Here is a 14,861-nt window from a genome sequence, read left to right as displayed (position 1 = left end):
AAACAAGTTTGGCTGGACAGTTTCTTTTCATTAGAAGAATAACTTCTCTTATTCACTACATGATGAGTTACTAATCGTCACTGATTGAGGGCTAAATCACAGCTATTATTATTCTGAGGGAGAAAATACATTTCAAGATGAAGAAAAAAGAAAAAGACCATATTATGCAGGGCATGTTACTTTTATTTGTTTTTAAACAGTGGCTGCTTGAAACTGCTTGGAGGTTTAGAGTGTCAAAGCCTTGTCAGCAGAGACGGATTAGTGGGCAGAGAGCAAGTGGTGCAGTCAAAGGTTCACAGTGAATGTAATTTATTCACGTAGCTCCGCAATTTGTCACGTGGCTATTCCCATAATGTACGTGGGAAGCAGCTGCATGTGTGCAAATAATGCCCTAAATGTATGTGTGGTTGGACCTGAACTCCTTATAGAACAGTAGTGGTTGAAAATAATACGGTAAGGCATTTAAAGGCAAATTTCCTTTCCGTGGGGATGCTGTCACACAGCAATGATGATTCGTACACAGGCAAATAAATATTTTGTATCCTCTTCTCAGTTATAATAACCTCATTTACCAGAACTCATTGCTTTTTCAAATCTAAATTATGTAGGTAATGTGGTATGTTTCCAGTGCTTTATTAATAGATATAAGTACATATGTTTTGCATCTCAAACTCACATTTTCTAGTCAAGAAATAGTGTATTTTCCACTGAATATTTAACAGAAATATTCAGTGGCAAAAAAAAAGAATTCTCCATGTTTGTGAGGTGAAGTTGAAGATTTCTTTTAACTCTAATGACCTCTTACAGCACGATCTATCAAACACTTGGGAGCAGCACAACTGTAGAAGGTTGATATATATAGTGTCTGCCTGGTTTCTCATATCTGTACAATTGTTTACCAAGCCCAACATTTCTAAAACTAGTCTCTAATTTTAGGAGTATCTAAATTAAGGAACTTGACTTTGGTCTCTTAGTTGGCTTGAATGCCTACAATTCCAGTCAAAGAAGAAAGCTGTCAGTAGTTGGTAGAGCTGGCCGCCACCTGAAGGTGTTTCTTGCTGCACTGTCCATACACACATGTATGGACCTGCTGGTATGCCCCTGCTGTGTGTGGTAGCAAGGCTCCAGCAGTGCTGCTCCAGCAATGCTGCATGGACTTGATGAAAAACTCCACCAGCCCAGCTGCCATGACCGCTTTTTGAGCTTCTGCAGTTTGAGTTTTTAACAACAGTCTCGTGTTTGGAGATGATGCTGAATTATACCATGCTGTGATGTTTTCAGGTGATTGTACTGGAACCAATTCACTCGAGTCTTTTGTGATCCAGGCAAACACCCCAGTTACAGGTTAGCGCACTAGGAGTTTTATGCTGCTTTCTTCTAAGTCATTAGAAGTTGACATAGAGAGACACCTAATTCAGACAAAGTCAAGTTAGGTTCCCTGTAAGTAGAATATCTCATTGCCCAGCTTAATGTGCTGCTCAGCATTTTGTTCAGCAGGACCTTTCACATTTGGAATATGATGCAGATTTTCTTGGACAATTACATGTGCGCTCTAAGGCTTCCATTTTGAAGCCATCTATCACAAATATATAACCACTAATTATGCAAAATGAAAAGCTTGCCTTACCATTGCACAGAAAGTCTCAGGAGGATCTCCACACGTTATGTCTGGGGGATCCAGAGTCACTTTTACGTATTTGATCATGTCTCTGGCTTCTGGCTGGCAGGCCATGTAATCCCATACTTTTCCTTCTTCTGTGTAAATCTGAGTCTTACACACGTCATAGTGTCCCCACACAGAAGGGTAGTGCTGCATCACAGAGGATACGGTAACCCAGAGGGCGTGAAGTGACAGGAATCTTGACAAATACATTTCTAAATCCTTTTATGTCACCTTCGTAAGGATGCTCAGTACCGGTGTATGTGCAGTCTACAGATTATAAATATACATACATATACATGTATATGTTTTATAAAACAGGTTCCAAGTCAAACATGAAGCATTAGGACAGGGTGCTTGTTTCACTAAGTTGAAGACTTTGGTAGAAGCCACCCAGACCCCGATGACAGACTTTCACAGCAATGCAGCACTCGTCCTTTGTCTTTTAACTTGTCAGGGCTTCTTGTAAAAGATGTCCAATATCAGAAAATAATTTGTGAAGTTGCAGGTCTTCAGCTACACTGTCGATAACCCTGAGTGATCCTCTGTGTTCAGGGCTCACAGGGGAAGCCCAGACGCCCTGATGAATCAGTATCCGAAGCAAAAGGATGAGTGTCTACAGGCTTGTGTCTGTTTCCCATCAATCATTCTTCTCTTCTGGCACCAGCACCCTTTTAGAAACAATAAGAGTTAGAGTTATTGTCCAAGAATCAATGCATTACAAAATATACGATATGTTGACATTTTGGAAGTTTGATGCAATATAAAGCAAATTGGTATAATATGGATAACCTTTACTGTGGGTGCTGTGCTGGAATAAACAAACTACCAAAATCATTCACAGTGAAAAGTATTTTGACATGAAGGATTTAACTGTTCTCTAACAAAGACAGATTTATAATGTTCCAGGTGAGTTACAGGTTTCTGCTTCCAAAACTGTGTTTTCACCCTAGCGAAACCTAACAGCTACTGAACTCAGCCATTGCCCAGATGGTGCAGGCAGGCAGGCAGGCAGGGGAGCAGGCAGCCCAGTGCCTCGGGGCAGCAGCAGGAAGGCTCTTTAATAAAAGTGACACAGAGACGGGTATCAGGGCTATCAGCACCTGATAGCCACTTGGCAAGAGGACCACAGCGAGCTCCAAAAGCCTTACACTTCCTTGATTTTCTAAACAGCAACAACAAAAAAGGTAACAAAGATACTGTAAGCACACTTCCATTTCTTTGAGATTTCTCATTAATGTTGGAAGAGCTTTGTTACTTTTGCTTTTCAATTTGGACTGTGATTTACTGATCAGACTGATGTAAAACCACTGATAAAGATAGTGGTTCACTTGTAGCTTACTCTAAGGATGCTTTCTGCCTCTGTTACCTGGGCTTGGGGGTGAAGGTACCTGTATACTCAGCATTTATTTCCTAGTAGATACACCCCTTTCCTCTCTTCAGAAGGCAACTAGAAATTCCCTCAGTTTGTATCACCTCAATCATATTATTACAAGTATAAAATCCTAGGATGTTATTTCGATGACATAAAATACACATTTTCTAAAAGACACAGGTAAAAATACAAATTACGTGTGAGGGAAACTGCAAAGACGAGGTACCCTAAACACAGACAAGGAAAAGCAGGGCTAGGAACTCCAACTCATTCCTCTCCACCTGCGCCTGGTGTCAGCCTGTGCCAGCCAAGGACGGGGAGCTGGGGCACCGGGTTCTCTGCAGGAGGAGGATTTCAGCCAGCTGCTGCAGCACTCTTTTTGTCTGGATGCTAAAATCTAAGCAAACTCATCAGACAGATTTTAAGAAACAACCGTAAGTCACCACTTCCTGAAGCACACTTTGCTTGTTCCCAGTTTTAAATTATGATCAGTGTTATGAACCCTCCTATACCCCAAAACCACAGGAAGTGGTATGCGACCTGGTGAGCTCCTTAGCATGTCACCCTGGTAATACGCTTTTTCAAAACTTCAAAGCTATTTGCAAACGGCATCCCTATATTTAAATAATGCTTCATCTTAAACTGAGCTAAACTACAGACACTATGAAATGCCAACAGATGGTTGAATTGTGTTTCCATAGCAAAGTAATTTACAATAATTGCCGTATGGACGTAAACGCAATTTTCCATTATATTCATTTTATCGAGTGTTACCATACAACTCTCATATTTTATCAGAATATGCAGAGAATATCTGAATTTTCATGCAATAATAATTCTCAATTAGTTCAAGAATTTGACACAAAAGCAGAAATATCTAAGACCAAATTAAAATTAAATCTTTTTAAGAAGGACGCTGTGTAGTACTACTGTTTTTGTAGCGACCTTACATTATTTTTTGTTTTCAGTGGGAATGTTTACTTATTATCTTAGAATTCAGTAATTCAGAGAACACTTCCCATGTCATTCTAAAGACACCTCATACTCTTTCCCTCTAGTCCTTTACAATGTATTTTAATATTTTGAAGGGGGAAAAAAACGACCTCCAAACCCCTGAGCTTAGAACAGTCATTATACAAAAGGCAAACAACTACTCTGTTAAAAATGGAGCCAGATGATTTTAAATTAGTGGGAAATCAAAAAATAATCTGTACTGGAGAAAGCTTGGTCATAGCTGGAATAAACAGTAGGTGAATATCATGTTTCTGTGTAGAAATAAGTTACTGACTTTAATTATCCTTAGACTACAAGCCTATATATTCAGGAAAAAATAGATTTGTTTTCTTTGATATTTTCCTTGCTAGCTCTTCAGTTACCCATAACCTTTTATAACTGCTGACACTCAGATCCACTAATAAACAGGACTGGATAGGACTAAAATAATATGAAGCAAGCCACTACCTTAACACACTGTGCTAAAATACTTCCCACATAACGAATTCTCATTAAAGTAAGCCAGAGTCATAATGATGGTCGTTACACAGAATTATAGACTATAACATCGATTGAATTTAGTGCACTGACAAGGAAAAAGTGCAGAGGAGTGCAAGACATCTGAGCATTAGGCAGCTGTAGCAGTGTACGACAGACATTCCTGACAAGAAGCAGCCAATTATAGCTTAAATTTCTGGCATATAACCAGTTCTGATTAATAGTTTTCCATTACATTACAGACATATTATTAATGTATTAAAAATGTCAAGCTTTGGCAAGAACTAATACAGCATGGCTCAGTTTATCTGCAATATCTTCTTTTAATGAGCTTCCATTGATACAGAGAAAGATATTGACCAAAGCACATTAAGGATCATATGCTGAGTACTGCTGGGGTTTTTCTGATGGAGCTATGTGATTTCTTTTGCTTATATTTATTCCTGCAGAGTCACTCACGATATGCATTCTACATTTCCATGCTTTATCGTTAAGGACATATCTATTTGAATTATTCTGTAAAAAAAATTTAGAATAACGTTTCTGAAGTTTACAGCTCTACCAGTTGCATAGTGCTAAGCCTCTAGCTATAGACAATACAAAGGTATTATTTTTGTCCCAGTAATGCCTGTGCATTTGACCTTACAAAAAAAGCAATCAAACAAATGAGGAATAACTAATGTGTGGTGCCTCAATCCCCCGCACCCCATTGTGCCTTGCCAGTTGTACACCCTGGGTGTTGGGAGTCTACGGGGGTGGCAGAGAGGGAGCAGTATCCTTACAGACTGAGGGAACGGGAACAGCAAACTGCTGGAAGGATGTTAGCTAATGTATGCAAAGCCTCCAGAGCATGCCGATCCCAGAGATCTCCTTTGTGGGGCAAGAGCGGTATGAACCACGGGACATTTTGGGCCTTGAATGTGCCATGTGCCATTGCCTCTCCAACACGGAAAACACTGGGCGGCAACGGTGCTGAAGGCCACTTCTATGGCCCCTGCCTTCCCCCAGAGCACTGCTCCTTCTGCCAAGCACTGGACGTTCAGGCCACAGGGAGTATGTTATAGCCATAAGAGAAGAACGGCACACAGCTGACCCCCAGAGTAAAATCAGCTGTGGAGGTGGCTCTAAGCACATGCATCCCTTTCCAGGTGGGTAAGTCACACCTCACACAGCATTTTACTTGTGCAGCCTGAGCAGATACCCCCTTCACAGACCAGCTAAAATGCATCTTGGCAGAATCGGTGCCGCTAAAGAACTTCAGATCTCACCAGGGGTTGTTAGCAAACACTCCTCCTCTGCCTCCTTCCATCACCATGAAAATCCACCCCCTTCCCCGCATAACTCCCCCCGCACAAAGCACACCGGCCGGACACCCTGCACAAGCTCCCTGCTGGGAAGTCACTGTGCACAGCCTATGGGTGGGCACCCGGACTCTCTCTTCTGCAAACAGCAGGTACATGAAGGAGGTAATAAAATAACAAGCGATTGCCTCTTGCATGGACCGTGCATTTGATAAAGCATACACTGCTGCCCTGCCACGCACAAGTAAGAGCAAGAGCCAAGACCAGTTTTAATAAAGCACAGCAGCCTGAGGAGAACCAGTTAAAATCATGAAGAAAGGCAAGGAGTGCTGGCTGTCAACTCCCAACACCAGCATCAGCAGAACATTTTTATTTTTTTTTTCCCCCAAAGGAAACATGTTTTAAATTTGTATCCCTAACAGCTTCAGCAGATGAATGTATCTAATCAAACCCAGGTAAAAAGATCCTTTGTGTCCACACCAGGTATTAATTATTTAAAGACAGGTTAGAACGTATGAAACAATGCGTACTACAATACAGAACTAATCCTCATACCTGCAAGTTACAACATTTAATAAAAACCGAAATGGTTTATGCCTTGCTACACCTAGACAACTTGAGAACCTGGCACGTATAAAGCTCCAGCATTTAAAGAAAAATACAAACCAAAAGAAACCAACCCTTTTATAAATGCAAAATTATTCATCTATGCAAAAAAGAAGGGGCCCTGTATTTAACGATTTAACTTTCCATCGTACTTGGATGAAATACAGTATGTTCCAAACAATTGCTGTGGTGCCTTTGGATTCAAATGCTGCTCCAAACAAAGTTTAGGTTTTATTTTTATTCAGCTTAGTAAACTATTTAGCACAAAAAGATTTTCTTTCCTCAGGAGGAATTTAAAATGTCAATACCTATTGGCTGAAGAAAATAAAATACAGCGTTCTGCCACCAAAAAACTGGGATTCAGCACTATACTTAAAATATTTCTGGTTTTCCCACATCATTCTTTGCTGAGTGACACCTCACACTACCTCTGCCATTACTTGCCGGGTATCATCAGCTGACAGCATATGGAGTAAAAGCACTTCAGCTATTTAAATTTTAGAGGCTTTGTATGTAGCTGCTTTAAGTTTCTCCTATAGAATATAATTGTGCCTTATTGCCTTAAATATCTCTGTATCTAGCATCAATCTTTTCTGCTAGTTTTTCCTCTCAGAATTTAAGGTAGCATTTGGGGCGGCTACAGTTTTTTTGGTCATTATTTTTCACCCACAATAATATATGCTCCTCAGGCAGCGTCCCCAGGGTATAGGGCTACCGAGCTTTAAAGTCATGGTGTGAGCAGATGACACCTCAAAACTGAATGAAAACGAAAGCCTTCTGGACCCTGAATTTAGTCTGTGCTATTGCCAGATTTTACATACGTAGTTAGAAAGTTGGTGCCACTTCTTATCATTGTCAAAGGGCTGAGGGTTGATGGCAAAGTCCACGACTCCATGAGAAGATTGCCACTAACTGCTGGAAACTTTCTGGTAAACATCCTCTAAAACTCCAAAAATATGCCAGAAATCAGCGTTTATTTTTTTTTTTTTTCCAAATAAAAAATCAAACCAAACCAAACCCCACACACACCAGAAAACAAGCCGGGCAAGGTTCTATTGTGGTTTTCTTCCCTTCGACTGGCTGCCCAGGCCACAGCTTCTCATCCTCAACCGCATTGTCCTTAGGCAAGACAGTGATTTATTCCCTCCTCAAAAGCATCTCCACCGTTTGTTTCACTCACTGTCTCTGCTAACATCTCCGCAGAAGTAAGGCTGGCTCCTAGCACATCGGATCCGGAATATCGAAAAGTTGATTGCAGAACAATAAAAGTCTATTCAGCAGAGGCCAAAAATACACACGCACCAACTTTGAGAGTAGGAAAGCATCTGTTTTATCGGGTTTAGCCGCTCCGCGCTGCTCACTGCCATGTGCGGTTTCTTTAGGGGTTTTGCGCGTGCGAACGGCGAGAGCAGCCGCCTGCGGTTTCCGATGCGAGGGAGGGAGGGAGGGAGGGAGGGAGCCGTCTCCAGCCGGAGCAGCCGCGGCCCGTCCGCGCCTCGGCGGCCAGCGGGGCCGCTCCCTGCGCCGCCCCCGCCCTCTGGCGAACGGGACTCGCATCTGCCGCGCCCCCGCGCGGGAAAATCCGCGCCGAGGGGCGGGGGCCGGCGCGAGAGCGGGCCCGGGCCCCTCCCTCGGGTCTCTCCCACCGCCTGCGCGCCGCGGCCGCGCCCCTTCAAAGCCCGGCGGGGCCCGGCCCGAGCTCCGCGGAGGAGGCAGCGCCGCGCAGGTACTGCCCCGCGCCGGCGGCAGGGGGCGCGCGGCCCGCGCCTATCCGCCCTCGGTCCGCGGCTCGGACTTCCGCGGAGGGGGGGGAACACGACACAGACAGACACCGGCGCAGCACAGCCCCCCTCCGCGCCGCACCCCTGTCCCATGCCGCCCCAGGGCGGGCGGTACTCACCGCTCAGGCTCGCCCTCGCCTCACCGCGGGGCGGCGCGGAGCTGCCGCGGCGCCGGGACGCGCTGGGGCTCCCTCGGCGGCGGCATGAGGGGCCGCGGGGTGGGCGGGGGGTGCTTCCTCCCGGGAAAGTTGCCGGCGGGGCGCGGGGGGGTTCGGCGGGGCGCGGGGGGGGTCCGCCGCCGGCCCTAGGCACTTGTGGGCGTCGAAGTTTGGCGGCGCGCGGGCGGCGGGCGGTGCGCGGCGGCGGGGCGGGCGAGCGGCTGGGCGGGCGGGCGGCCGCTCTCCTCGGGCGCTCGGTGGGGCGGCGGGCGGTGCGCGGGCGCGCAGAGCATCGCCGCGGGCGCCGCGCAGGTGCTGCCCGCCGGGGCTCCCCGCCCGCCACCGCCGCTCAGGGCAGGGGCGTCCCCGCGCGGGGCGGCCGCGGCATGCGGGGCGCGCCCCTGGCCGGGGCTGCGGCGCGGCGGGCTCCGGCGGCGCGGCCAAACTTCGGGCGGCGGCGGCGCCTCCTCCTCACTTCGGAGCGACCTCCTCGCGACTGCCGGCGAGTGGGGCGGCGGCAGCTACCCCACCTCTGGGCCCGCGCCGCGCGCGGCCCTAGCGCCGCCGCCGCGCCCGCCCCCCCGCCGCCGCGCTCCCCGCCCCGCCGCCCCCGCCGCGCCGACCGCCGGCGCCGCCTGCCCCGCGGGGGGGGCCCCGCCGCCCACCCCCCCGGCAGCCCCGGCGGGGACGGGAGCCGCCCAGGCCGGCAGCGCCGGGTCCGGCGGGGCCGCGGCTGCTCCCTTCCCGCTGGAGCAGCCTTATTCGCCCCTTGTTTTCTCCTTTATTTCGGCTTCAGCCCGGTAACGCGCACACGGGAGAGCCCCGTAAGTGCCGCCGCTGTCCGAGCCCGGAGCGCGGGCGGGCCGGGCCGAGCCGAGCGGAGCGCCCCGCCGCGGGGGCAGGGCAGCGTCCCGCCCGCCTCGCCGGAGGCTCTCCCCGCGGGGCTGGACGCGCCTCGGAAGCGCTGGCCCGTCCTCTGCCCCCAGCACCAAAGTGCCGCCGAAGCAGAGGGAAAGCGGTATTTGTACTGTTGGGGCGCTGCCGTGACCGCCCGCCTCGTACCGGTCCTCCTGGGCTCCAGAAAGATGCGAAAACTCCGGCCCCACGTTCCGCTCTGCCTGCCCGGTTCCCTCCTGCACCCGCTCCGCCGCCGCTGTTCCAATGAGAGGCACACGCAGTTCTCCCCTTCAGACTTCTCCAGGATAGAAAACAGTACCTAAAACTAATGAGGGGTAGTGAGTCCCGTGTAGGAATTGTGTTTACTCCTGGCAAGTACCCGGTTACTGAATTTGATGGACTCCAGGTGCCAGCTCTGGGCAGTCGGACACTGGCCGTATTGTGAACGCTCAGGGGCTGTGTTTATCGTTTCTTTGCGTGTTTTGCATGTTAAGAGGTGTTAAATGTGTTTATGTAGGCAACAGTGCCATTCTCTTCGGTTGACAAGATTTGGCATTTTGCAATGCTGGGACGTAACCAGATGAAATGAGGCAGTGGATTTCTGGTAGAGTAATAGGCTTGTTCTCTGCTTGGGCCATGGAATTTGGTAGGTTGTGTAAATAAGTGGCAGGAGCCATTAAGAACATCATTCTACTTCTTACCCTTACGACCAGCTCAACCAGCAAATTAAAAAAGACACCTTCTAGTTCCTCCCAGCTTTCATTTCCCTGTGTGGGCAGTGGCGTTACTTTGCTCTTTCCATTCCTTCTCTGGCATCTTTGGTGGCTGTGTTAGTGCAGGTACCACACACTTGGAAAAGCTGTTTGTGTGGGAAAGCCAGGAATGATCAAAAGGGTGGGAAAGTTCAGCTTCAGGGTTTTTCAGCCCGCAAATCAGTTCCTGCTCTGTTTGCAGCCTCCTGGTGCAGGGAAATCGTCCCTGAGCTGGTATAAAAGAATGGAAGATGAAAATGAGTCATTTTCTCTTTCCACTTGAACTGGAAGCGTGTCAGGCATCGAGGCTCCATAGGGCCTTTTGTAAAGGAGAGGGGCAGAGTTTCACTGCAGTTGGAAGAAATGCGTTGTTTCCCTAGTTACAAGACAGATGGAGGGCTGTACAGCAAAGTGCAGGACACTGTATGCACCGAGCCAAGTCCCTGCAGTAGCACGTGCGGGTGGACCAGGCCTGCTGCCTGTGAGAGCTATTGGGCACCTTCGCCTCAGAGGCACTCCAGGCGCGCTGGCTTCGGCTGGCCGTGGGCAGGTCTGGGTTGGCTGTTTACAGATGCTGTGAGGTTTGGGAGCGCTTGAGGGGGGCTCTCTTGCTTTAGACGCGAAGCGGGAGAGGAAGCCTCCTTTCCATGTGCGGAGAGCACAGCTCTTCACGCTACGATAATGCCAGCGGCAGTGGCGTACTTGGTAGAGAGCAGAGCTGAGCGTGCCATATGCAGCTGCTCCACGCCTTGCGCTGCTTGAGTAATGTGCCCCAAACCTCACTTGTGGTGCCATGTTGGAAGTTTTCTGTCCTCCATGCCAAGTCTGGCCTGTCTGCTGAGACTGCCACTTGGCTGGTGGGACTGGCTGGCCACAAAGATTAAAGGCAGGACCAAGTCATTTGATATGTCAAACATCATTAAGTTCTTCTGCTAATGATAGTAGCCTCTTGTGTATCAAAGCTGGAGCAGCTGGTTTGAGTGCAGTGTCACCAAGTCTGAGATTAAATGTGTCGTACTGGTAAAAATGACGGCCAAAAATCATATCCAGTCTGAGAATGTGGCCAAACTTCACAGCCAAATTTTAAGCTTATCAGAAAAATGGGATCTGCTTTAAATTCTTTGTCAGAGGCTGTTGCAAGGATGGAAAAGCAGATGGAATTCAGCAGCTAGAGGAGACTTGCCTGTGTTGTTTTTGTTCTTGTTAGAATCATAAGCTGCAGTAAAATGGGTAAAGGAGGATGCCTTTAAAATGAAACTGAAAATATTGCACGAATGCCTGTATTGAATTTCTGATGGCCCCTGGAGTAGAGACTGACAACTGCTCACATGTAAATGGACTGGAGAACTTGCTGCCACAGCACCTTGAGATGGGACTTTAGCAGAATTCCTAAAGCAGATTTGATATTTAGACAAAAAATAAGATTAACTGAAGTTTGAATGGAATATTTAAAAATGCACAGGCTACTGCAGGTCCCACCACCTGCCTTACTGGGATGGAAATTGTCTGAAATGAAGATTTAGCCAGCTGTTAAATACCGAGGAATGGAAAGTCACAACACTGGGAAGTGCTTCCAGCAGTATTTCTTACATCTTCTCAGTAATAGCTGGTATCGGCCCCGAACAGAATCAGGGAAAGGGATTAATTTTTGATTACTGACCTGAGCATGGGAGCACCTGTGCCTGTTAGGATACTCCTTGCCACAAGGCATAATTTCTACTGGGAACAGCATAAATTTCTGCTACAGAAGTGGTATCACTTATTGCCAACTTTTCTGTGAAACACCAACTGAACTGCAAGTTTTTAACCAAGTCCTGAACCTAATCAAGCTTTGCATGATTTCAAGATGCAGTTTGGATATTTAGTGCATCCCCTCATGTACCATTATGAATCTTTTATTACCTGCTCTAGACCTCTAATGATACAGCAGAATTATTTTATTGATGCTTTTCCCCGCAGCAGAGGACCGCCGCACTGGGCGGTAGCAGAGTCCCTGGCTTTGCCTGAAGTAGCAGGTGTCCCTGCAAATGTGTCCAGTGACGTGGGGAGCTTCCCTGCCTGAAACTCACCATTTCAGAGTAGCAGCTTCTGAGGCCTGAAGTGAAATATGCAGATATGATGTGATGTGGCGGCTGAGGCCTGACCTCAAAACAAAGAGGCTGATCACAGCGGGGCCGGTGCCCCGGCAGGGCAGTGGGGAGCAGGCAGTGGGCGCAGCCCTTCGGGGCTGAGCGGCGGCAGGGGAGGTCCCGCTGTGCGGAGAGTGGCTCAGTGCCACTGTGCATCTCTGCGCTGCGGAGCCACTGCCTGCGCCGTGTCCTGCTCTGCTCCTCTGGCATGCTGCATACACGTTTCTGGCCTCTTTTGCCAATACCTGAAAGAGGTTTGGCAAAGCAGCAGGCAAAAGGTGCGGGAGACAATAGCAGGAGTGGTAATTTGCCCCTGCCTCCCCCTGCTGAGCTGAGACAGGGGTAGAAATAGCCAAGAAACAGTGAACTCTCCCAGAGGCAGAGCTCATCTGTCCACTTCAGTGCTGCTTTGCCCACAGCAGTTTAACCTCCTGTAAAGTTGACTGGTTGGTGAGGATTTGAATGTTGGTCTGGGCTTGCACCTTTAGTGCCTCCAGCAGTGTCATTTCCAGCGGAATGATTGGAAAACTGTATTGAGATAAATGACAAAATCAAAAGGTTTCTGCATTTGTGCAGGCAGGGGGACAAATCCTGACTCTGTTCAGTGAAGCAGCACAAATGCAGACATCCCTGAGCAGCGTTTGGCCACTGCTTGAGCTTCAAGACAGCCCAAGGGCAGGGGACAGGAAGGCTACTGAAAAAAGTGTCACCCCTTGCTCTGAAACCTCCATCACAGTACAGTTTGCAAGAGGTTTTCTCTGAGCAGGATGGATGGCAGAACAGAAAAATGCTGGCAGCTACAAGTGCCTTGTCTAGACCAGGGCTTCCATCATAGCGCTCTGCCCAGAGTGGACCCGGTTTAGCAGTCCTGGGAAGTTTTAATGGAAAAGGTTGGTGGAGGCATGCAGCACTCTCAAAAGCCCTCCAGCCCCCGAGTAAGGTAATCTGGGCAGCCAGCTGGGAGTATGATGTTGCACTGATGCGCACTACATAAAGAGATATGCGAGTCTGACATCCTACTCCTGCCTCCATCTCCATACAGTCTGATAATGACTTTTTTTCCTTAGAGGGTAAGGAGATCTTTCCCAATCATGTTTCAAGGCTGAGAGCTTCCCTGAACAGGACATCTCGGTCTGAAATCTTGAAATTGGGTATGTATGAATTCTGTGAGAGAAACTACCCCACCAGCAGGATTTTTGATTTGGGTGGCGTTGTTTCCTGCTAGCAGGGCATGGGACCCCGTTACTCATTCCTCAGGTCTAGGATAGAAAATAAACCGTTTCAGATCTCCTGGAGAAGCGTTTTTGTAATTTCTATGCAGTTCCCCAGGGAATACGGACAAAGGAGTTCCACTAGGTATGCCCTTGGTGAGAAGGCAAAGTCAGTTATTTGATATACAAAGGGTTATTCTTAAGTATCAGACTTGTTGATTCAGAGATGCATGTAAATTACAGCCTGGATTTCCGCTCACAGGATGAAAAATGTTTTGTTCTAATAATAAATACTGAATCTCTGCTGTTTCCATTTACATAACACACATGACACAACGTGTAAATCCCTGACAATATTTTTTCAGAATTTAGCAGCTTGTTTTTCTGCAAACATAAACATTTATTTTTGGTGTTAATAATTAATAATATGCCACATGCCCATAATAAATGCAAAATCTAATCTTGTATAGACATAAATGTGTCTGCCAAAGTGGTCTTTCTGTGCTGTAAATGACTTTCACAAAGTGGTAGCATACATTCTATTTTCAGTCACTGGTGATTTGTTTTGTGAACAGATATGTCATTAAACTAAATATTTTCCTTTGAAAATAACAAATATTTCACACTTTTTTTCAAAATAAAAATAGTTGATAATTATTAAAAAAGGGGAAGTGGCTAATATAAAAATCTTTGCATCTGTATCTGAAGCAAAATATAGGCAGGACTATGGAAAATCCCATCGAGGCATGGAAGGGAACATGAGATGGGAGAGCGTCAGTTCTCATCTCTGCAGTGGAAAGAAGGAAAGGACCTCCTTGGCATCAAAGTCACTCCTGCAGTTGGACAGAGAATGGCTCCATGCGATGCAGAACAAGATACCGGAGTGGTGCAGGGTAGCAGATCTGGGTACACCTTTCTCTCACCTATTGATTCCTCCCTTCAGAGCTCAGTATTTTCAGGTTTCATCATTTCCTAGAAACCAGCAGTAGCTGAGAAACCTCCTGACAAAGCCTTTGGGTTGTATTGCTCTTAATGGCTGTCCCACCTGGTGGCTGGCAGTGCGGCTGCTCTTGGTTACGGCATGCCTGCTCTTCCTTACTGTGTTAGCACAGCTGGCAGCAGCCGCTGGGCTGAAAGCTGTGGCTGTGCTCATGAACCCTGCTTAACAAATTGGCTCATATTTTAACGCTGCTTTCTGGTACGAGGTGGAATGTACTTTGTCTCATCATCAGTGAAGCCACATGTAACTGTGGTTTGCTAAACTGCCCTGGAAGTAGCTGTCTTTCTAGAGGAGGCTGAGCTGACTTTTTGGGAAAGGTAGTGATATGCTGACACCAGAGGAGTAACAACACATGAGATGTTTAATTCGTCTGTTTTATAAAGATGTCATAGTTTCTATAGTTTCTGCTTTTATTTATATTATTCCAATCAACTGGTAACTCTCTCTTTGGATAACTCTGTTGAAGGTTTAGTTATTCAGTTCATTGGTTGTGGTTAGCA

The 14,861-nt window shown here is 47.3% G+C and overlaps 1 protein-coding gene across 5 annotated transcripts in view; it reads right to left on the bottom strand.

Moving 5' to 3' along the window:
- The window catches only part of NTNG1 (netrin G1), a 156,456-nt gene extending 147,961 nt beyond the window's left edge, over positions 1–8,495 (bottom strand). For all 5 annotated transcript variants that reach the window (XM_074906698.1, XM_074906700.1, XM_074906697.1 and 2 more), the window contains exons 1-2: positions 8,334–8,495; positions 1,628–2,331 (exon numbers count right to left, since the gene is read on the bottom strand). In XM_074906698.1, coding sequence (XP_074762799.1) covers positions 1,628–1,873 — 246 coding nt within the window. In that variant the 5' untranslated portion in view covers positions 1,874–2,331; positions 8,334–8,495. The remainder of the gene's footprint in view (positions 1–1,627; positions 2,332–8,333) is intronic.
- Between the last annotated feature and the right edge of the window lie 6,366 nt (positions 8,496–14,861).

The sequence above is a fragment of the Athene noctua genome, chromosome 5 (genome assembly GCF_965140245.1).
Source record: "Athene noctua chromosome 5, bAthNoc1.hap1.1, whole genome shotgun sequence".
In the NCBI taxonomy this organism is placed as follows: Eukaryota; Metazoa; Chordata; class Aves; order Strigiformes; family Strigidae; genus Athene; species Athene noctua.
This window is presented reverse-complemented; position numbering and strand designations above follow the sequence as displayed.